Source organism: Quercus robur, chromosome 8, assembly GCF_932294415.1.
Source record: "Quercus robur chromosome 8, dhQueRobu3.1, whole genome shotgun sequence".
Classification (NCBI taxonomy): Eukaryota; Viridiplantae; Streptophyta; class Magnoliopsida; order Fagales; family Fagaceae; genus Quercus; species Quercus robur.
This window is the reverse complement of record NC_065541.1, coordinates 58366234-58390056: the sequence shown is the minus strand read 5'-3', so window position 1 is coordinate 58390056 and position 23823 is coordinate 58366234. Positions and strand designations below refer to the sequence as shown.

The 23823-nt window shown below is 34.3% G+C and overlaps 2 protein-coding genes across 4 annotated transcripts; both read left to right on the top strand.

Moving 5' to 3' along the window:
• The first annotated feature begins 753 nt into the window (after positions 1-753).
• Positions 754-13556, top strand: LOC126697275 (aminodeoxychorismate synthase, chloroplastic). Of its 3 annotated transcripts, none has more exons than XM_050394191.1 (14): positions 754-994; positions 1903-2301; positions 3365-3496; positions 3939-4006; positions 5232-5296; positions 5420-5486; positions 6187-6465; positions 6561-6660; positions 7242-7570; positions 9523-9602; positions 9814-9916; positions 11193-11275; positions 12026-12640; positions 12910-13556. In XM_050394191.1, the coding sequence occupies exons 2-14, from the start codon at positions 1971-1973 to the stop codon at positions 13388-13390; spliced, it is 2733 nt and encodes a 910-aa protein (XP_050250148.1). In that variant the 5' UTR covers positions 754-994; positions 1903-1970; the 3' UTR covers positions 13391-13556. The 3 variants fall into 3 exon arrangements, with proteins under 3 accessions (XP_050250148.1, XP_050250149.1, XP_050250150.1); XM_050394192.1 differs by lacking the exon at positions 754-994 and adding an exon at positions 1466-1484; XM_050394193.1 differs by lacking the exon at positions 754-994 and adding an exon at positions 2957-3035 and having other exon boundaries at positions 2163-2301.
• Positions 13557-17153: 3597 nt separating this feature from the next.
• On the top strand, positions 17154-23275 carry LOC126697273 (chorismate synthase, chloroplastic). The gene is made up of 13 exons (XM_050394190.1): positions 17154-17412; positions 17832-17982; positions 18165-18241; positions 18345-18403; positions 18523-18606; positions 18699-18791; positions 19747-19827; positions 20380-20511; positions 20662-20764; positions 20921-21015; positions 21121-21186; positions 21535-21619; positions 22803-23275. The coding sequence occupies exons 1-13, from the start codon at positions 17283-17285 to the stop codon at positions 22943-22945; spliced, it is 1299 nt and encodes a 432-aa protein (XP_050250147.1). The 5' UTR covers positions 17154-17282; the 3' UTR covers positions 22946-23275.
• Positions 23276-23823: the final 548 nt, after the last annotated feature.

Sequence of the window (23823 nt, the reverse complement as noted above, 5' to 3'; positions counted from 1 at the left end):
TGTCAGGAATAATCCAAAAGGGTCCCACTCACACGAGGATTGTTAGAAAACAATCATTCGTGACCCACTAAAAAAAAGCTATAAATAGAGGGAAGGTCAGAAGGAAGAGGGTTGGACGCTAGAGAGAGGGAGAGCTAGAGAATAGAGAGAGAACGAGAAGTATGAGAGTGAAAGTGTTTGGTCAACCTGGTTAATAGTCCTTTCGGGCCTAAACCTTAATCCAAAGGAACTACCCTTTGTCGGAAATCCATAACCCCCACATTAATAAATTAATTGTGAGCTCAATCAAACGGTTAGCCCAATAACCGAGAAACTGGGCACGCACAATAACAATTAAAAAAAATTAAAACATAAATTATATGACTTACTTAAAAATGTAAGTCGATGTAACTTTAAATAATACTTGAAACAATGTAATTTTTTTTTAATAGAACATAACAACTTAATTTTAAATAGAAAAATGACATCATTTTATACATACATGACATTTTATAGCCATTTAATTAACGAAGCCACTTAATCAACTCTTATGGATGGAATGATAATGTTTAAAACGGACTTATAATATAATAACATTATAAAAAATAACGTTATTATAATAAAAAAATATAATAAATTTTTTTTAATAACGAATTTTTTTTAATAACAACAATAAAAAAATAAAAATATAAAACAACTTGAAAGAGTAAAGACGAGAGGTTGTGAAGGTCCAATGGCCAACCAAGGAGAGGCGGCCCAAGATTTGTTCAACGAATGTACTGCTTTATTGAACTTTGAATTTGGAGGGTACAAAAACAATCAAATTAAAATTCATAACTTTCCATATCACCAAAGGTTGGTACTACACCCACCGTGGTCCCATCTGCCTCTGAATTCTTCTATTTATACCGCCTCTCCTCTCCTCTCCTTTTAACGTATCCTCCACCAACCTCACATTCTCTCTCTCTCTCTTCACAGAGGCATTTCGTCGAACACATCGAGCCCATGCTTTGAGGTTCGATTCCCACCTTCATTACACTACATATACCTACGTTACGTATCTGTTTGTGTGTGTGTGTGTGTGTTTTTTTTTTTTTTTTTGGAATTTGCTTTCTCTATCAGTAAGTTAAAACTCATTCATAAAATGCTTTTTGGTTTTTTAATAACTCTTTCGGAATCTTTCAGATCAAGATTGGCTTTATTCTCAACGTGTATGTTCTTTTTTTGTGTGTGTGGAAACTGTTACATGAGTTGTAAAATTTAACGTTATTATTATTATTATTATTTTTTGGGTAAAAGTACTGCTGTACCATGTAAAATTTTGATGTTTTAAAAACCTGCACATTTTTTGTCCACTAATGTTAAAAAACAAAAGCTGTTAAATCTAATAAATATAGAATTAAAAAAGCTTTAAGATGTTACCATGAAAGACAACAATCTTCAGTGAGTGTTGGAAATCAGATTTGCAGACAAAATGAGATTGAAGTCATTTTTCGAACATTGATGTAAGTGATTTGACAAAAATGATGTTACAATGTTATACTGAAGCATTATTAGCTCTTGAAAGATCTATGTTGAAGTAAATTTTCACTGAGCTTGTCAACCTGATTTTTTTTTGGTTCTTGTTCATTAGTTTTTTTTTTTTTTTTGGTAGTACCTTTTGTTTTCCTGGTGTTCTGAGTTGTTTGGACTGTTTGCAGAGCCTGATGTTACTAATTGATCCATCTGGCCAAGCAAATCTGGTTTCCGAAATTTTGTTTGGTATTCACTGATGTGACAAACTTAATTAAAAACAAAATTATTTCAATGCAGATCAAATTGACTTTGATTAGACTAATTTATTCAAAATATGCTTGTAACCATCATGTTGTTTTATTTGGAATTTTGATAATATATTTGATTGTATGCGTTGTTATTTTGCAGAGGCGTGGAAGTGGGGGGATTTTGTGTTCACACATATATAAATTTTGCATTCCCCCTTATTGATAAAAATGAATTTCACATTGTGTTCATCATCTTCGGAGCTCAAGTACCCTTGTGTTGAGGGTTTGTGGCGTTCTAATGTAAACATACTAGTGCCCAGACCTTCTGTGAGGGTTGGTTATTCTCCTAAAAAAGATAGTATTCAAGTGTCTGATAATGATACTGGGAAAAGGGTCATTGCAAATCATTTAATGCCTGGGAAATTGGAAGGACCGTACATGGGAGAGAAACAGCTGCAGAAGCCTAGTCAGAAGCTAGAATTTGTGAGAACATTGTTGATTGACAACTATGATAGTTACACATACAATATTTACCAGGAGTTGTCTGTTGTTAATGGGTGTAAGCTCTCTCTCCATTTTTCTATATGTCTATCTACTTTCATGGTGCACAACTCTTTACTACTGATGTTATACTTTTCATCTTCTGAAGCATGCTAATATTCTTTTCTGATTGTTCATGATCCTACATTCTAAGGCCTTTTCTTTGCAACTTTTTACAGTATACAATAAGCTGGTTGATATGTATAGGCCTCATGACTTTTGTGTAACGTAGATTGGTTCCTTTTATATGAACTTTGATCTTAAAAACTTGAATTCTCTTTATGAGCCATATTGAAATATTAAGTACTGTGAAGAATTTTAAAGCATTGCATTTATGGTAACTAGCTATGCTTACTTTTAAGTATCTTGTTTGATTTATATTTAATTCATCAGTTTGGAGAATGCTGCTGCAATTTCAAATGTGAAACCATAGAGCCTATGTTCTCTGGTGTCAAATATTGGATACTGGGTACATGCTTAGTTAAGAAGTTTTGAAGCAAATGTATTTACAATTAGTTGGAAGGAAGAGTGGTTTTCACGTATTTTACTCTTTGATCAAAGTATTTTATGCGATTCATAAGATCACAGATTTATTGTTGTTTACCATGCCTTGCTTCCTACTATGATGTTTAAGAACCCAAGCATTTAGGCTCTAATATTTTGAGGTTTTGTAGTAATATTGGAACATGGAAGGGTGCGTGCTTTACATGGGGTGGATCATTCTTTCAAAAATCTATCCTTTGTCTTTCTATGGTGATTTTCTGAATTCTTATTTAAAAGAAATATTATTTTATGGTTAAGATGTCCACTCTTGATGATGGGATAGCTTTCATATCTAAAACTTCAGTATTGGCTAACCTTAGTAGCCAATATATCCCACAAATAATAGCATATTTTATTAAATGAAATGATAGGGCCAGAAAAATAAGGTGGATGTGAAACATTCCTTTCACATGGTCATGGGTCTGCCATTGTGAATAATAAGGTTTACAATATTGATGCAGAGATGGTAATAAGAACTTACTAGTATCTGGGTACAACTTGTTTTGACATCTTCCTCTTTTGGTTTGATATTGTGCTAGTGCCTCCTGTGGTAGTGCGAAATGATGAATGGACTTGGAAGGATGTTTGCCACTATTTGTATGAAGAAAATGCATTTGATAATATTGTTATATCACCAGGACCTGGTTCGCCAACATGCCCTGCAGATATAGGTAAGAGAATGGAATGTAATTTTGATATATGCTTTTTATTCCCATCATTTTCATCCATAATAGCTGAAAATAATAGTGTCAAAAAATGTTTACTCGAAGCACAGTTCTGTGATAGCTATACTCACAATTTTCACTATCATGGGGCTATGGAAGAGCATATGATCACATTTGAATTTTCTTCTAACACAAGCAAGATAGAGGAATCTTAATTGTGATAGGCTTTATTCCAGAGAGCTGTAGTATATGTGGCATCCTAATTGAGCACTATATTATGAATAGATGGCTGTATGGCATTATGAATATCATTTGAGTGATCTTGCCTAGCCAAAAAAGTGACAGCATAACTTATTACAGTTGGCTGCAGTTCTACTTTGTTTCTGTATATTCCTTATTTGGGTAAAGTCAATGATGATATGTTTTAGAAACTATTTTTATCTTGCAGGAATATGTCTCAGATTGCTGCTCGAGTGTTGGGATATCCCTATTTTGGGTGTGTGCCTTGGACACCAGGTATTTCTGTTTAATGTGCTTTCTATTGTCCTGGTTATCATAAATTTCTTTTCCAATCATTGTTTTACATTCTATGTGTGTATGATCATCATCTGTGTACTTAGCCCCATTTTGGGTTCTCTGGAAATCTTCTGTTAAAGCTGTTAATTCCCACCTGAAAATTATTTGCATTTTAAGTTATGCTCTATGCCATATTCACATCAGTGAAAGTAAATGTTTTTTTTTTCTTCCAAAATTGGTGCTTATGTATTATGTTGAACATCCTCATAGACTCTTATGGTCCTACGGTATGCTCCAATTGTTTTTGTTGTGTTATATTGTGTAAAATCAATGTGTACACCCTTCTCATTTGTGGTTGCAGTGCAAAATAGATATATGGTTTTGTCAGGATGTGTGTCACAAACTCGCATACACTTGGACATGTGTGCAACAAATATACTATAACAAAGCTTTACTTTACAGAGATACATTGAGATTCTAGGTTGACTTATTAAAAACAATAAGCAAAAAGAGAGAGATTCTAGGTTGTAACTTGTATTTGATTCTCCTCACCTTAGTTTTCCTAGTTACAGTTTATTGTTAAGTTTAGGCTATATGATTATTTACATATACAATATTTTAGAATATAAAGAATCCATTTAAAGTAAAGAAGATTGAAGAATAAATGTGGCTGACCTTGACTGTTGAGGACCCATAGCCGACCTCAAAAAATTTGGGACTAAGGATTGGTGTTGTTGTTATTATAAATAAATGAGCTTGAAGCATTACCTTAACAATTTAATAAATGTGCAGATTATCAATAATATATATCTAAGTTCTGTGCTAAACGATAAGTTGATCCACATACAAATCCCATATTTTAAAAATCATAGGGTCTCAAGGATTTCCAATCCTGCAATAGAGACTCACCTTTTTATTTTATTTTTCCCAGCAGTGGCACAGAATGTAGCTCTCCCTGCTTCCTCCCTCTCTCACTCTTACAAATGGTCTAAATTGAAACTATTATATTCACTGCAGCATCTCTTTCTTATTTTATAGTAAATTATACATTATATTTCGTATACTGTCAAATATAATCTTTGGTGATTTGATTCTATAATTGTTTGCATGTAAATAAAACTATTACCTCGAGGATTATGCATCATAAATTTTTGCCTCCTTAAAGAAATTTATTTATTGTCTCTCCACTTTTAGCTTTTCTTCTGAATGACTTATGATCTGGCAGGCTTTAGGATATGTGCACGGTGCTCAAGTTGTCCATGCACCTGAACCAGTCCATGGGCGACTAAGGTATGGTTATCTAGTTTTTGTTTTGATGTTAATTTAGTCAACTGAGAAATTCTGGTTTGGAGCAATAAGATGGTGACTTATTATTTTTAAAAGGCCTGCTAACTTATTTTTCGCCCAATATAGTGAAATTCAGCATAACGGATGCCAATTGTTTCATGACATTCCTTCGGGCAGAGATTCAGGATTCAAGGTCAGTTTGTCTTCATATGTTTGAAAGAGTTTGGAATTTATAGTTCTCAGAAGACATACAAAGAAAAGAGTTATATTGTAAATTGCATTTGACACTACTGCAATGGCTGGGCTTATGGGTTTATTTTAACACCTACATTTAAATTAGGTAGTAGGTATTTAGCAACTGAAGCAATGTTATCATAAGATTGCAACTGTTTGATGTAGATCTCTCTTTCGATGTCTCATTCATCATTATTTCTTTCATTTCTTGATCTCTATTTATAACGTACATGCAGGGGAAGAAAATCTATCATGAGGTCACTTTTGAGTTGCATGCAGATTATATGAGATTACATATAAATTCTGAATTTTCATTTAGATGACCAACTCCTGTAATTTTAGTATGGTGTAAAACATTTTACAATTAAAAAGCACAACCAACATGTAAATATATCATAAAATTCATGAAGATGGGAATCACATGAAAAATCTTATGTACTTCAACTTGCAATTTTACATTTGAAATACGAATAAAACATTAGTAAAGTTGTCTTGCAGGATATGGTCATTTTTCAGTATTAGAAAGCGTTTTAAGTTCACAACAATTTGGATAATCCTTTAAAACTTTTTTTGCTGCAACTGCATGCTCTGCTTTCATGGGCCCATAGGGAAATTATCAGTGTTGATCCTAAATTCCTGTTAATTAAAACTAATTGCAGGTGGTTCGATATCACTCGCTTGTAATAGATGCCAAATCTCTCCCAAAGGAGCTCATTCCTATAGCTTGGACCTCTTCTGGTGATGCGCTTTCTTTTTTTGAGACTCAGAAGTCTAACATTATGTCAGATGCTTATGAGAGTCAGATTGGGCATAAAAGCTCCTCTAAATCTATTTCAGAAATTAAAAATGGAAATTGTTGGCCTTTTGTCCAGTTTGATGAAAGTAGAAGAGTTCTCATGGGCATCATGCATTCTTCCAGGCCACATTACGGTTTGCAGGTGGGTCACATGGTCATTCTGCTAAGTGTTTTTAATTATTCAGCTCTTCTTCTTTTAAGTGCTACAGTAACTCTTGACTTTCTTTTGACCTTCAGTTTCATCCAGAGAGTGTTGCCACATATCATGGGAGGCAAATATTCAAGAATTTTAGAAAGATCACAGAGGATTATTGGCTGAGATTGAGGCCATATGCTGGTAAACTGGAGCTCTGTTAAGATATACTAATTACTAATTCATTGTTCTTGTTTAGTGGCCCTGCTTTTTAAGCATACGAAATATATATATATATATATATATGTGCCCATGTAGATACATGTATGTTCGTTTTGGCTGACTCATAATTTTGGGAGATAGCCTGTTTATTGTTTTTATGAGGACAAATGGTATACTGCGAGGTTTATTGTTAATAAACATTAGATGAAGATTTATGAGGACAAAATGGTATACTGCCAAGTTTATTGTTAATAAAGATTAGATGAAGAAGTTTGATGTTTTAACATACCTGAAAGGTTTTTGACTACCTTCATTTTCTGGGGTTCTCCTATAAATGGTTAGTCCTACAGCATTGTATATTGACTGATGGGCTGGTTCAATCCCCATCGGCACTTGGCATTCTTTGTACCAAAACTATATAGCTTTCCCCAATGGTGTTTTTCTGGTCTACCTCATGATTGTCTCCAACCATTAACATTTTTCCTTTTGGGTCATATGTATACATTTATGCATGCACTACGTACGCAATTGCCCTGTGATTTCCTCTGAGTTACTTCTTTTAGCGTGCATGCAGGTGCCCTGTGCTAGTCAACTTTTAAGAGAAGTTCCTAGAAGCCGGCATTTAGTGAGTAATGCAGCTGATCAACTATATAGAGACCCTCCACAAACCAGCCAATTAGTGCATGATGCAGATAAGAGGAGCTATTTTGAAGTGTCCAATATGGTGCATCTTTCACGTCCAAGCACTGGTGTTAAATTTCTAAAATTGAAATGGAAGAAATTTGATCACTTGGCCAGTCAAGTTGGTGGGGCAAGAAATATATTTTGTGAATTGTTTGGACGTCATAAAGCTGAAGACACCTTTTGGTTGGATAGTTCTTCAATTGAAAAGGTTGGTTTGTTGCCTAATGACTACTCTTACTAAGCTTCACAATGTTCCACTTTTTCATTATCTATGCCTTTCTTAACAATGTTACTGGTCCAATTGAAACTAGATTTTCTAGTATCACAGTCTGTCTTGCAATCTTGTGATTTTAAGCAGGGAAATTTCTTTTGTCAAAAAACTGGAAATGATGAAATCTGGATATTAAAAAAATTGATTCTGGCAATTATTATGTAGCAAATCTTGGAAGAATTTACAATGTGTCCATGGATATTTTACTCAGTCTTACTATACATAAAGCTTAATTTATTCAAGTTATACAAAATAGTTTGACTGCTTCCACCTCCCCTTTGGTCCAAAAGTTACAGCAATAATAACAACTAAGCCTTGGTCCCAATTTTTTGGGGTTGGTTATGGATTTTCAATAGACTATTCAAGGTCGGTCACATGTATTCTTTTCTACCATTCTATCCTATCCAAGGTCATACTTTTTGTTATTTCCTTAATTGACATATTGTTTTTACTCTTTTTATTATTGTTATTTTTTATCTTTATTTTTTTTTCTCGTTCCCTCAACTTGAATCAAGTCACTCTTTCTCAATGGTGCGTTATTGCTTTCCTTTGCACATGACCACACCTTTTCAAGCAACTATCCCTCTTCTTTTCATCAATTGGGGTTACCCTATCTTTAAGCAATTTTTCTTCTTTTGAATCCAATCTTTCCGTGTATTTCTAATTATCCATCTTAATAAATCTCATTTCAGCTACACTCATTTAATGAATGTGTTCGCTCTTAATATCCCAACATTCAATAACATAAAGCATTGCTGGTCTTATAGCAGTCTTATAAATTTTGTGACAATTAAGAAATTTTTAATAAAGAAAATCAAATGCCACCCAATACACAAGATGTGTACTTAGATAGACATACTCTTATAAAACTTTTCCTTTCACATAATAGGTTTTCTATGATCACAAAATACTCCTAATATGTTCCTCCATTTCATATCCTATGATTTACATCCCTTGCGCCAAAACTTATCCACAAAAAAAGAAGAAGAAGAAAAAAGATTTACAATTCAGTTTGAAAATTGACATATAGTGGAGAGTGATTTTTTATTTTTATTTTTGCATTATACTAATTATATAACTTACAGAAAATTGTTTGTGCAATATTTTAATATGTTGATAGTTGTGTTGTTGATTATATTTTTTATTACATTTTCAAACATATAAAATATTGTTATTTGGACATTGGACCATTATGTTTGTTGGAAATTGTCTCAAATTCCTATTTGGACTTTGTTTGGGCTTTCTTGGTGTGTCTATTCCTTGTTAAAAAAGTAATATGGTATTCTTTGTCCACTAAGGTATTCCTAGGCCACTAAGAAATATGAATTGCAGCCTCATGAATAGAGTTAAGGGCTTTGGCCCAAGCAGTCCTCCCCTATGAAGAGAAGAAAACTTGTAGAAGAACACGAAGTGGGTTTCTTCAAAGAATAGATTTTGCTAGTTGCTTTGGGGGATAAAAGGTATTGGTGTGTGTGAGCTTAGAATTTGTCTATTGATTAAGTGAGAGCATCATTGGGTTTATTGTGGCTGTGAGATTGTGAGTATCTCGTTTGTTATGGGTGTAATGGCTATAGGGTTAGTTTATCGAGGGTTTGTTATGGGTGTAATGGGTATTGGGTTAGTTTGTGTAATGTGTTTTGTGAGGTTTGTGAGAGTTGGTTGAATGTGGTTGCAACCCATATCATTGATAGTGGATTTTGGTTAGTGTTGTCTATAGATGTAGGCTTGGAGTTGGCCAAACCATGTTAAATCTTATTGTCTTCAAAACATCTGTGTTATTTTACTTGTGTTCTTGATATCGTTCTCATCGTAGTTTTTATGGTTTACTGTTGTTTTATTTTAGCCTGATGAAAAACTAATTTGGTATCCTCTCTGTCTTAACTCTTTAGAAAAGAGCACGCTTTTCATTCATGGGAGGAAAAGGTGGATCTCTTTGGAAGCAGTTGACATACAGATTGTCTGATCAAAGGTCTGAAATATCAATCATGTGAAATTTATGCAAACAAGTCCAAAATTTTATTCCTTCTTCTCCCTCTTCATTATTTTTGGAACATTTTCCTGTTTCTAGTGATGGTCTTGACTTTGTGCGTTCAATTCAAGAACAATTTTTAGAGTTTTTAACATTTGTTATGAGAATATAATATTATTAAGGTAATGATTATGTGCTTATCCTTTTACAGTGATATGTCTTTTAAAGGTGGAGGATACCTATCGATTGAAGATTCTCATGGCTCTCCCAGAAGAATATTCTTGGAAGAAGGTTTTCTTGATTATCTGAACAAGGTACTTCATGAACATCATTGTAGTAGTTGTCTTCTTTGTGCACACCTGAGATGCACTCGATGGTGGGATATGGCTTCTGTTGCAATCTTTTGTGTGCTGATGATCTATGTTTTTTTTGTGACTATTCCATTAATTTCATATGTATTTTGACCTTTCAGGTGAACATGTTGTCTGTACATTTACTGCCTTTTTTATATCTCACCAGCAAAGTTGATTAGGCTTGCAACATCAAGTTTTAAATTAGAGATCTAAATTTTTTTTATTGACATTAAATTGGAAGATTTACTTCATTATCTATCTTTTTATTTTGAATTATATAGATCAGTTCACACCTTGCAAGAATAGTAGCTCATTTTTGCATTTGCAATTTACCCTTTCACTTCAGTTAGGATTACAATTAAGTGTTTAACATCGCTGTGGAATATGTTCTTTCTTAAGATGAGTGTTGTACCTTGTAGCAGTCAGAGTGATATATTATGGTCAGCAACTTCATCAGGCCCTGAAATTGCTGGCATTGTGAAAACAGTGGCTTTAGGACTTTTCTGTAGTTCTGCTTGAGGAGTTTGATTTATATATCTTCCTTGGAGAATAGATGGAATTAAAAATTAAGAATTATATAGAAGGCATGCCTCTGGGACTTTGACGTGTGTCCCGAAACATATGAAACACATAGATGTCTTCATTGTATGCTCATGCATAGAGTAAGGAATGCAAACTGTTGCGAGTTTGAATCTGATATTCGTTTTACATAGAAGTTTCTCAATTTGTACTCCATTTTGGTCTTCTCATTATCTCATACCTATTTTAAAACCATTTACAAAACTTGATTAATCAGATACTAGCATACAGGAAAATTCCCTTAACAAACCAACCCCCCCCCCCCCCCCCCCCCTCCCCCCCTTTTCAGTCCTGAATGAAAAAATTAATTATAATCATTGATATGATTTTGATACCCTCCTGAAGTGTAAACTCTGTGATCTTGTTTATCTCAAAATATATGTCATGAAATACATAGGTCTTCTTGAAGATTACCAACTAGTGTCACCTGAGCATCTCCTTTTCTTTTTGAAAATAACTTTATGAATGAGCTATAGCTCAACCCATACTTCCTCCTCCCATAGTATTGGGATAGAGAGTGAATTGGGGGTTCAAGACCCACTAGGTGCATGTGTAACTTACCAGTAATTAAAATAAAATAAAAAACCTTTGTTTCTTATTAATATACTCACCATTTTGTTCTGATAATTTTTTCATGTTTGCTTGATCTTTGGGCCAGGAGCTTTTGTCGTTCCGTTATGAAGAGAAAGATTATGAAGGACTACCTTTTGACTTTCATGGTGGATATATTGGTTATATTGGGTATGCAGTTAGGTTTATTCTCATTTTATATTCTTCATTCTACCATTTAAATAATGATTCCTTGTTACTTCTGTTAAAATTGGTGGCCCAAAATTCATTCTCTAATTTAAGCCAGTATAAAACCAATCTTGTACAACATGAATCATGAACATTTTATAGAAATGGGAGTCTAACTATGACACTTCATTTGGTTGGAGGGAATGGGAGAGAAGGGAGAAGAAAAGACCCAATTTCCTTTGTTTGGTTAGAAGGAAAAAGAGGAGAGAGAATATCTAGAGGGAAAGGGTTTCTATGGGTCTCACCAATTTTTAATTTTTATTTACTTTCCCTCCAAATCCATAAAATTACTTTTATTCCCTTGAAATTTTTTATTTTATTTTTGTGTGAAATTACTTTTATATCCTCATAAGTAATTATTAATTTAAAATTAGATGGATAAATATCAAAAAAATCTTTTTTAATTTTTTTTTTTTTAATTTCCTTTCTCCTTTCTCTTCCCTTTATATCCAAACACAGATGGGAAAATTTCTTTCCCCCTTCTCTTTCCTTCTCCTGTCCTCGCTATTTTCTCTTCTCTTCCCTTCCCTTCTACGCAATCAAACGTTGTGTTAAGGATGTTTTTTCTTTCCACTAGATACAGTAGGACTCTCTCATTTACTCACTCTTCCAAATTTATACGCTTTCACGGTATTTCTTGTATGGCTCTCAAGTTATCCCATAGAGGCTAATATTGATTTTCTTGTCATGCAGGTATAACCTTAAAGTTGAATGTGGGGTGGTCTCCAACCGCCACAAATCTAGGTCTCCGGATGCTTGTTTTTTCTTTGCTGATAATCTTCTTGTTGTTGATCACCAAAATGATGATGTTTACATACTGTCTCTACATGAAGAATGCACAACTATGACACCATGGTTGGATGATACCGAGGAGAAGCTTTTCAGCTTAAAAGCTTCCGCCACAAGGTTGGAGGGGCAGACTTTCCAGGCTGCAACCTTATCCCCATATAAGGCAGGCTTTCATGCTGACAAATCCAGAGAGCAATATATGGAGGATGTTGAAAAGTGTCTAGAGTACATTAAAGATGGAGAAAGCTATGAGTTGTGTCTTACAACTCAGATTAGAAGAAGTATTGGGGAAATAGATCCTCTTGGACTTTACCTCCACCTTAGACAAAAAAACCCAGCGCCATATGCTGCCTGGCTTAATTTTTCTAAGGAAGATTTATGCATTTGCTCTTCTTCCCCTGAGAGGTTCCTGCGATTGGACAGAAATGGTACATTGGAAGCCAAACCCATTAAGGGCACTATAGCTCGTGGTGCAACAGCAGAGGAAGATGAACAACACAAACTGCAACTACAATATAGGTAATGTGATTCTCCTGTTCAACAACATTGAAAACTCATTTTTCATTTTCTGCCTTTAGTAATACTACTTTGAATTCAAATTAATTGTTCTGTGTATGTTTGGTCAATTGGAAAAGACTTTATTATCAGGATGGTAAGTTTCATTGAATAATAGGCCAGTGAAAACGTTCAAAAAAAAAAAAAACACTGCATTTTATGTCCAAGAACAGTAGCTTTGTGTTCTTTTGCTCCTTGCCATGATCTAATGTGCTCTTTCTCTCTCGTGACAGTGAAAAGGATCAGGCAGAGAATTTAATGATTGTTGATCTTCTAAGGAATGACCTTGGTCGTGTCTGTGAGCCTGGCTCTGTTCATGTTCCTCATCTTATGAATGTGGAATCATATGCGACTGTTCATACCATGGTGAGTACAATTCGTGGGAAAAAGCAGTCAAATTTAAGTGCAGTTGATTGTGTCAAAGCTGCATTTCCGGGTGGTTCAATGACAGGCGCCCCAAAGTTAAGATCAATGGAATTACTTGATTCTCTTGAAAGTTGTTCACGGGGCATTTACTCAGGTTCCATTGGATTTTTCTCGTATAACAAGACGTTCGATCTGAATATTGTAATAAGAACAGTTGTTGTGCACGAAGGTGAAGCTTCCATAGGAGCAGGAGGGGCCATTGTTGCTTTATCGAATCCAGAAGACGAGTATGAAGAAATGGTTTTGAAAACAGATGCCCCAGCAAAGGCTGTAATGGAATTTTTATAGGGGGTCAGCATTATGCATTGTACCTTATCCACTAGCTAATTTGATAGTTTCATAGAGGAAAGTTATACGGTCCTGCGGAGAACTGCAGCAATGTAACATAGTTTAGATTATAATTGGATTCATGATTTATTTTGTCATAACAATAAAAGGGTTATTCTTTTTTGAAGTGACGACGTGATAGAATGTTGTGGTTTCTTCTTATCTATTATAGGTATATTTATATTTTATTGCCTAGCCTTGAGTAGATAGATGTCGCATTGGCTTGATTCTCTTATATTACTCTATTCTTATCTGCATGTAAAATTTTCTTCTCTGAACTGAAAAGGAAAAAAAAATGACAAAGAGACAAATTTTGGGAAATGTGAAATTTCCAATATGTTGACACTCGGTTGTTGGCACCAAACACCTTGGGCCCCAGTCACCATGGTTTTCAGTAGTATCCTAATATCCACCTCAAAAAAAGAAAGGGAAAAAAGAACTAGTGATGTAATGAGAAATATGTTCAGGGTTTGTTTACTAATGTCTTTTTCAGGATGTTAGATTGTGACCGTCGAAAGTAGATTTAAAGAGTATTTAGCTGTTTTTACTTCTACGAGTCTTTTCAGTAGTGTTTAACATGACATCTCAATCGGTTTTAAATTATGGTTGTTAAATCCGGACCGGACCGGAAGGTCCGACCCGGAAACCCGTGACCCGCGCCCCAATCCGGTTCTTTAGCCAGAGAAAACGGGTCCTAAACTTAATTGGGAAAAACGCATGCTCCAGGAATAGAACTAGTGACCTCGCAGGAGTTTTGGAATTTTGTCCAACACGCCAACCACTGAACCAGTAGGCTTCCATGGGTGCTTCTTGACATTTATATTTTATTTATTTTAATTTTACAAGATTAATAGTTTTAGATTTAATTTTATCACTATTTACTTAATAGTATTTTCTAAATTTTTTTTTTTTCAAGAATTATTCTTTTACATCAATAAATATGAATATGAAAATTGTAAATTTATGTTAAAAATGATTTTATTTTAAATTAAAATGCATTTTTTATTCGAAAGATTAATAAATACAATTTTTTAAAGCTTGTTTATATTTATTATTTTCTATTCACTTTATAAAAATAACGAAAATACATTTGAAAGTTTTTTTAACTGCATAATATTTTTTAAGGGTAAATTTTCATATTTTTACACATTTAATACATTTATTTGTATTTTAATTAATATTAAATTAATTTTGACGTCATCCCGATTCGACCTCGGTTGGACCTCGGTCCGACCTTAAAAACCTTGAACCTCTCCCTTCTCCGGTTCTTTGAACGGTCTGGGTCTGAAAACCTTCACTTTTAATGAGAAGTTATCACATCACTTACTAATTAAATTTGCTGTGGAGATTAAAATCCAATATAAAACAAATTGAACAACCCTTTTTTAATTCAACACTTATTAACTTTAAGGTTTAAAGTTTTACCGCCTAAGGTTTTCCTCCTTTTTTTTTTTTTTTCCTTGCAGCCAAATGAGAACTTAGACTATTTAGTATAATCTTTAGGGGGGGGGGGGGGGGGGAAAGAAAGAAAAAGAGTGAAGAAGAAGAAATCTTTTTTGAAGGTATTATGTTACTGCTATATACAGGCAAGAGTATCAAATATGATCAAGAACAAACTTTATTTGGAACTTTTGAGAAATAGGTAAATTTTAATGGTAAGAAAAAAAAAAAAAAAAAACTTAAAATTTTTCAGTGGTTGTGTTGATTTTCAAAAATGTAATATTTGGCTAATAATTGTAATCTGTCGTGAGGAAGGAGAAATTTTCATATTCTTGTTTTATGTTTTAAGAATCCTAGGGATCTTGAAGTGGATGACTAGTTCATTGCTTGCAGAGTCTACCACCACTGTTAGAATTGAAGCATTTTCTATCTTTCTTTGAAAGGTTTAAATGAGAACATAAATTTTGGGTGACATTGAATGGATGCAATGACTTGTTAATTTTGAATGATTGTGAATGGCCAGGGTTTGTAATTGTTGGAGTTCATAGTTTATGCTTCTTTGTTTAGCTCAAAGATTCTAATTTTGGAACTCACAGTTTATGCTATATTGTTGGCACTGAGCATGCATATCCGAGTTTGCATAAAAATGTCTATTTTACCATTTAAAATGATTACTTTATCTATTTTCACTTTACAATACATCCAGCATCCCAATCTCTATGCTTTTACCACTTCATTTAAATATTATTTATTTTATTATTTATTATTTACTAGAAAGGGAGAGGGTGTTAAGAGAGAGAAAAAAAAGTAATAAAAAAGGTTAAAAATTGTTTATTGAAAGAGAGAGACAATAAAATATACTAATATATTAGTTTTACCATCTAGCTACAATAATTTGTATATACATACTACTATTCATGGTTGCTAAAAATTTTTAACAATACACACCCGAGTAAAGCTTAATTTGAGCGGGTGTGTTGCTAAAATAGCAATTTGGGAGATTTTACAACCCCAATGATTATTATGCTAAGAATAGAGGAAAGATTTTTTTTATTATTTTTTATCTTACTTTTTTCTAGATATAAATAATTAAAACAAGTAATGTAACATAGCAATGTCAGCTAGTAGCTACTAATAAGTTGTGATTTAAATAATACTACTTTCGCATAAGTCCATTACTTACACTATTTTCATTATGCATCATTTACTATAGATCGCATCACATTAATAATTATTATGAGATTCTCAACAAAAAAAAAAAATTTGACATTCAAGATTCGAATATTACAAGTTGTAATTATTAAATTATAAATAAATAAATTTATGAAAGGTTTTGTTAATATATGCCTTTAAGACATATGTTAGTAAATCATTTTAGGAAAAAAAATTTCGAGAATTGAAAAAGTTGTCAAATTTTTTGATAACTTTTTCAATTTTTGACAATTTTTTCAATTTCAAATAATTTTTTTTCTAAAACGGATGGTTAATGTATGCCCATAATCGGACCCATTTATGAAACAAATTAAGAAAATTACTGTGGACAAGTTACTGCTGCTCATATTTTATAAACGTTATATAACATCAGATCGTGTCCTCAAAAATCAAAATAGTCCCGTACACCTTAGAGGAAATATGTATTTTTTTAATCTTACTTTTTTTCTGGATATAAATAATTAAAACAAGTAATGTAACATAGCAATGACAGCTAATAGCTACTAATAAGTTATGATTTGAGTAATACTACTTTCACATGAGTCCATTATTTACACTATTTTCATTATGCATCATTTACTATAGATCGCATCACATTGATAATTATTATGAGATTCTTAAAAGAAAAAAATTGACATTCAAGATTGGAATCTTATATGTTGTAATTATAAATAAATAAATAAATTTATGAAAGGTTTTGCTAATGTATACCTTTAAGGCATATATTAGTAAATCATTTTAGGAAAAAAAATTTAAGAATTAAAAAAATTGTCAAATTTTTTGACAATTTTTTCAATCCCACATAAAAATTTTTCTAAAACGAATAGTTAATATATGCCCGGACCGATTTATGAAAACTAATTAAGAAAATTACTGTGTACAAGTTATTGCTGCTTATATTTTATAAACGTTATATAACATCAGATCGTGTCCTCAAAAATCAAAATTGTCCCGTACACCTACCCCCCACATTTTGGTTTCTGGTGGTGACCTGTAGTGACCACCAAACCCATAAGAGAGAAACAATTGCCAAAAGAAAAAAAGAAAAATGAATGATTTTTAGTGGGTAGGTGGCTTCTTGCTTATTCTATAAACAAGTAAACAACGACTTCCTATTCACATAAGCCACCAAATTCACCAACCATTTCTCCCTCTCTCTCTCTCTCTCTCTGTTTCTCTCGGTGTTGTGAGGGAGTGATCCATGGCTTCTTCATCTCTCTCAACTAAGCCATTTCTCGGGTCCTCTAGAACCCACAGCTTCTCTCGACTGCCCTCAGATCTTCGTCCCTCTCCACACCTCTCTTTCCGTTCATCTAAACTCAAGAAGCTCCGTCAGTCGCTCTCTCTTTTTTCTGCTTTAATATTATGCAAGTTTGACATTTTTACTTTAAGCTTTAGTGATTACTCTATATGTTTCAATATGGTTTCTGAATGTTTTTTTCATATGCAATGCCAATTGATAACTATTGCTGAGTGTATTTTTTTTTTCCAGTCTTAAGGCCTAGAGTTCCCAAAACTCATGCCCGTGTGTAAAAATATAAACTTTGGTACAATTTTCTTCTACCCAAGTTTATAAAAGTGGTTATTTCTTTGACTTATGCTCTGGTTTGAATTGGGTTGAACCCAATTTGCTTTTAGAATAGAATTTGATATGACAGATTTGGGTTTTTTGATTTAACAATAATGGGATTGGAGAATAGGACTAAAAGTTGAAATTTTGGATTCTGACATGGTTATTGCTGAATCACAGAGATTCAGGCTGCTGGTAGTACATATGGAAACTATTTTCGTGTAACAACTTATGGAGAATCTCATGGAGGTGGTGTTGGTTGCATCATTGATGGATGCCCTCCAAGACTTCCCTTATCAGAAGCTGATATGCAAGTTGAACTTGACAGAAGGTATTGGTTGTTGTAGTCTTAGCTTTTGCTCTATTCATTGCTGTTGATAATGTGTCCTTTACTTACATGATATGCCTTTGTTGCGTGTTGGAAGAAGTAGTTATGGTTACTGGGGTACTGATATCTTTTGATGATGAAAATTTTCTTTTTGAGGATTAATTTGTAGAAGTTGTTGTGTCCAGGAGGCCAGGTCAGAGTCGGATTACTACGCCAAGGAAGGAGACCGATACGTGCAAAATACTTTCAGGCATTTCTGAAGGTTAAGATTTTTGTTTTGGTTATTATTCAGATAAATTTTGCTTTTGTGGTGCTCGGCTAAAATTCTTGTTATTTTGGTTGTATGCATGATTTGTCTACTGCAGAAGTAACTACCGGCACACCGATATCTGTATTTGTGCCCAATACTGATCAGAGAGGAAATGTGAGTATTTGATGCTAGATTATAAAGTCATAATAGGTGTGAGGAGGAAATGTTTATGAAGATAAACAACTGCTTTGGAGGGTTAACATATTTTTGGCATTTCCTTATAAAATTTTCAGGATTACAGCGAAATGTCAATGGCCTATAGGCCTTCTCATGCTGATGCTACTTATGACATGAAATATGGTGCAAGAGCAGTGCAGGTAATGTCTTTTGGCATTGAAGGTTAATGGTGCTAAGCGCATTTTGGTAATTTATTTCACCTAATTTATCTAAATTTAATTTGTAAATGAAGGGTGGTGGTAGATCTTCAGCAAGAGAAACTATTGGAAGAGTTGCTGCTGGGGCTGTTGCCAAGAAAATCCTTAAGACTCTTGCAGGAACTGAGGTGTGTTTATTTTGTCGAGTTGCAGGCTCAAACTCTCTCTGTATCCTGTTTCTTTATGATTACAAGGACTCTCTGTGTAATGCAAACACCTTGTTGTTGATTTTTGTGAATCTGTTCTCTCCTTGGTGTGTTTGTCTATTAATGTAGTTCCTTTCATGTGTAAATTTTGAATTAATTGCATACTCACTTTATTGAATACTTGTTAGTATTGAAAGGAAAATCATGATTATAATATGTGAAAAATTGTGACTTGTCCCAAAAGTGTAAGCTATTAGGAAATGATGAATTTAATCACGTAACTATAATTCTAAAACACTCCCACTCACCTATGGGCCTAAACTCTTCCTTGATAAGTGGGGTCCAACACGAGGGATTCTTAACTTTTTATAAGGGAGGTAAAGTAGAGACATAGTTCAAACCTAGACCACCTGCTATGATACCATAATAACTTACCACTTATCCCAAAAGGTTAAGTTGTTAGGAAAGAGTGAACTTAATCACTTAACCATTATTTATTGAACTTGGTTCCTCTTATAAAAAATGTGGTTGATCCTGATTTTTTGATGAGGATATACATGGAGACAACTCCAATTTAAATGGGATTAAGGCTTAGGTTGAGTTTTTTGATAGGTAGATAGTGGGGGAGGAAGAGGTGGGGTTTGAAACACAGACACGAGGCACCATGAAGGATGCCATTACCACCGGGGTATCATTGAACCCCAAATTAAGGTGTAGTTGAGTTGACGAGTTAATTCCACATACCAAAAATGAAAATGCAGGTTGGGTCAGAGAAGTTTAAATTTGAACGGATGCTGACATTGGAAACTTACTATAAGTTCACACACACATGTTTATGAATTGGTATCTCTTAATTTCCCTAGGCGTGTTTCTGTTGGTTGGGTGATACAAATGTTATTGTCTTCCTTTTCTAACACCTTTTTTCCCTTGTCTTCAGATTCTTGCTTATGTCTCTCAAGTTCACAATGTTGTACTTCCCGAGGATTTGGTTGATCCTTACACTCTGACTCTTGATCAGGTAATAACTGATGTTAGGTTTAAGATCATTTTGTTGTAATCCATCCAAATCAATAAAAGTATGAATGTTGTTTTGACACGTGGGAGCTAGTTTCCTTGGATGTCTCATGAATTTTTGGTATGTCTGTCAACTGAAATGCTTGGATTCCTCAAAAACTGCAATGCTTTGCACTGATATGAGATAAATGTTTGTATTGCCAAAATTTAGCTTTTGTTTCATGAATCTATACTTTCTCTGACGGTATGTTAATTAAATAGTTAGTGCTTCACACTGTACATTTCTGTGGAAATGCATGTAAAATTCTTGTAGTTTATTGATGGAATCACCCTTAAGGTGAACTAATTAAAACCTAATCTAATTTAATTCTAACTGTGAAAGATATTAATGTTAGAATATGAAGCTTGTTAGGGTTATCTAGCATGACTTGAACAGAAACACTGTTGATAGTTTTAATGACAATTCTTAACATTCATCCTTGTAAGGACAACATACATGAATTCAATCTCTCATAAATTCATTAGCCTGACTATATCCTGTATGAAACATTACCAGATTGAGAGTAATATTGTTAGGTGCCCAAATCCAGAATATGCTGAAAAGATGATTAATGCTATAGATGTTGTCCGTGTGAGAGGGGATTCTGTTGGTGGTGTTGTCACTTGCATTGTGAGGAGATGCCCACGAGTAAGAACTCTTTCTCTCTCTCTCTCTCTCTCTCTCTCCCCCCCCCCCCCCCCCCTCTCTTTCCTCTCCTCTGGGCCGTGTGGTATGTGCATGTGTTTTTCTTAATTTTTTATAAAGCTTTTACTGAAGGTAGAAATTACTTTATTGCAGGGGCTTGGTTCACCAGTCTTTGACAAGCTTGAAGCTGAGCTGGCTAAAGCTGCTATGTCATTACCTGCAACAAAGGGTTTCGAATTTGGCAGTGGCTTTGCAGGTTGAGAAACTTACTTTGCACTTTGAGCACAATTTCCTTCACAGTTCTTAAACTGACCTGGGTCACAGGAGAATTTTTACTTGAGAGGATATTATTTGCATGGGATTATTGCATCTTGAGTGTGTTCTAGCAGTTTGACTCTGAAAACCTTTGTAGGTACGACCTTGTGTGGGAGCGAACATAATGATGAGTTCTTCACTGATGAGCATGGAAGAATCAGAACAAGAACAAACCGCTCTGGTGGGATTCAGGTACGTATTGTATAATTGAATTAGTTTTAACTTTTAAGATGTAGAGTGAATTCTCTATCTGTCTCTCTGAGAAGGTTCATTGAGATGGCTTATGTTGACAAACAGGGAGGAATATCAAATGGGGAAATCATAAATATGAGAATAGCTTTCAAGCCAACGTCTACCATTGCAGTAAGCTCTCTCTCTCTCTCTCTCTTACTCTTACAGACACGCTTGCATGTGTGTAATAAACACTGTTATGCTTGATCATTCTTTTTTGAGCTGCCCAATTCACGTGCATGTGATTTTTATTTATTTTTAAATGATATTCTTGTTGGGGCTCATAGAGCTGTAGGTTATAAACCTAATGTACCTTCCTTTGGAATGTATGTCACAAAGTAAACCCACTGGTTCTACTGATTCGTTGTTTGAAAAGCAACTTTTTGTATGGATGCAGCATATTTTCACCTTACATGGCATTTCATGTTAGCTTTCTGAGATAAATAATATCAATTGGTGTATATATTGATGCTTGTGCAGAGGAAGCAGCACACAGTGACTCGAGAGAAAAAAGAAACAGAACTCATTGCTCGTGGCCGCCATGATCCTTGTGTTGTTCCGCGAGGTATTTCCCTGTTTGCTAGATCAAATTTATTCATCACCTTTAATATATATATATCCCGAAAAGATGACGATCCTTCATATCATAGTGACCACGATCCCCCCCCCCCCCCCCCTCTCTTTTCTTAATGATTTACATCACATTATTTATAAAGTGGTTAGAGACTAGTCCACAAAGGGCAGAATATGTGGATATGGAGATTTATAGAAACTCCCAAAATTTGAAAACTGTGATATACTGATATTGCAATAGCAACAAAGCTTTAGTCCCAAAATTTTGGAGTAAGCTATGATTTCTAAACAGACTAATCGAAGTGGGCCACATGTATTATTCTCCTCCAATACAGTGCATCCTTAGTAGGGTACGCCCCAACTTCTATTTGTAATGGATCCATTCATAAAAGAAGTGACTGAATTTATGTTGGTGGCCAACCTACTACAATCCTCATTTTTAGGCTTAGGACTGGTTATGAGCAAAATACACGTGTAGTTAGAATTTGAAAACTGTGATGTGATCATCAATAGGTTTGAGTCTTTCTTTTTTATTTATTTTTTACACCTGGTGTGTTTTGAAATCACGACCTATCCCACCGCCTTGCTCTTACAAGAGGAGGATGTGCCATCTGAATTAGAGCACTGTGACAAGAAAATTGGCAACACTTTTGGGTCTATTTTATTACCTTTATTGTTTTCCCATAAATTTATTTGATGGAAATAAATTTCCCAGTTAAGTCTTTTGTCTGTTTGGTTGGGATGGAGATGCAGCGATACCAATGGGAGAAGCCACTAATAGCCATGGTGCTTGTGGATAAATTGACGGCTCAGTTATCACATTATCTAAAAGCACCAAATTGCCAATAAACTTTAGCTTAAATGGCATCTTCTCCCTCCATACAAATAGGATGGAGGGTGAGGTTCTGGGTTTAAGATTCATTGTGTGCATAAATAATTTTCCTATTAGAACAGATAATCTCCCGGCACTCATTGAGAGCTTGATCTGGTGTAATATGGACAATGGCCAGAGTTGTTGAGAACTCTGATGGGGCATGCCATGATCATCACTAGTGACACGTCATTTTAACAGATTTTCATTAGATCAATTCATATCTCTTTCATGACATGTTTTTCCCTAAATTTATTTGGAACTAAATTGTTCATTTGTTTGGTTGGTTGGGATGGTAATGCAGCTGTTCCAATGGTAGAAGCGATGGTAGCACTGGTGCTTGTTGATCAATTGATGGCACAATATGCGCAATGTAATCTGTTTCCAATCAATCCAGATCTACAAGAACCATTGTCATTGCCAAGGCTTGAGCCAGCCAATGTATAATTGTGAAAGATGACAAAGCACAGCTATAGCATTATATTAGCCATTGGCCTCCACTTAAATGTACTTCATCAGGGCAAATTTTCCTACCATACGTGAGAGACTTTCATGTCTATCTATCAGAAGGCTAGCTCAATGTTCGTTTTCTGCTTTTTTGGGTGTGTTTTCCCTATTTCCTAATCCATGAAATGCAGGGTTCGTGTTGTATGAAAAGGCGGGGTTCATATTGTAAGAATTGTTTGTTTTTCATTGTGCTTTATCGTTGACAAAAATTAAGATAATTTATTTTGTAAAAGTAATTTGAAATAATGAAAGTCTTGAGCCATACGTTTACTGGGATCTAAAGGATTTGTAAAGAATCTAAATCCCTCATGCTATGGTTTTGTATCTATGCTGTTCTGTTTTTTACCTCATCAAACCTGTTGTAAGACTGTATTTTCCTGAATTGCACAAACCAGTTGTGAACTAAGTATCAAAGAGTGTATGGAGTGTGACCATGACCAAGAATTTTGCAGGTTATTGACATTGAACGTGGGGTTAATTAGGGTTTCAATCCTCCTAGCCCCATTTGTTGGCATAGATTTCCATTTTAAGTAATACCTTGAATCAATTTATACAGCTCCTCTTAGATGTAAATTTCATCACCAACACTGGTTTGCCTTAAAACATTTTGCATGTGTTTGCATATTAATTAATAGGGTTGTTAACATTCAAGTTGTGAAGAAAACTAACAACGTGAAGATGGAGTTCCAAAGGTAGAAGGGTTGCTTTTGTTGACTATGAAGTGTAGTCTATGATAGTGATCTTTAGCTTATCAAAAAAATAAGATAGTGATCTTTCATGTATTGTTGTATTCTACACATAGGTGTATACGGTGGCCG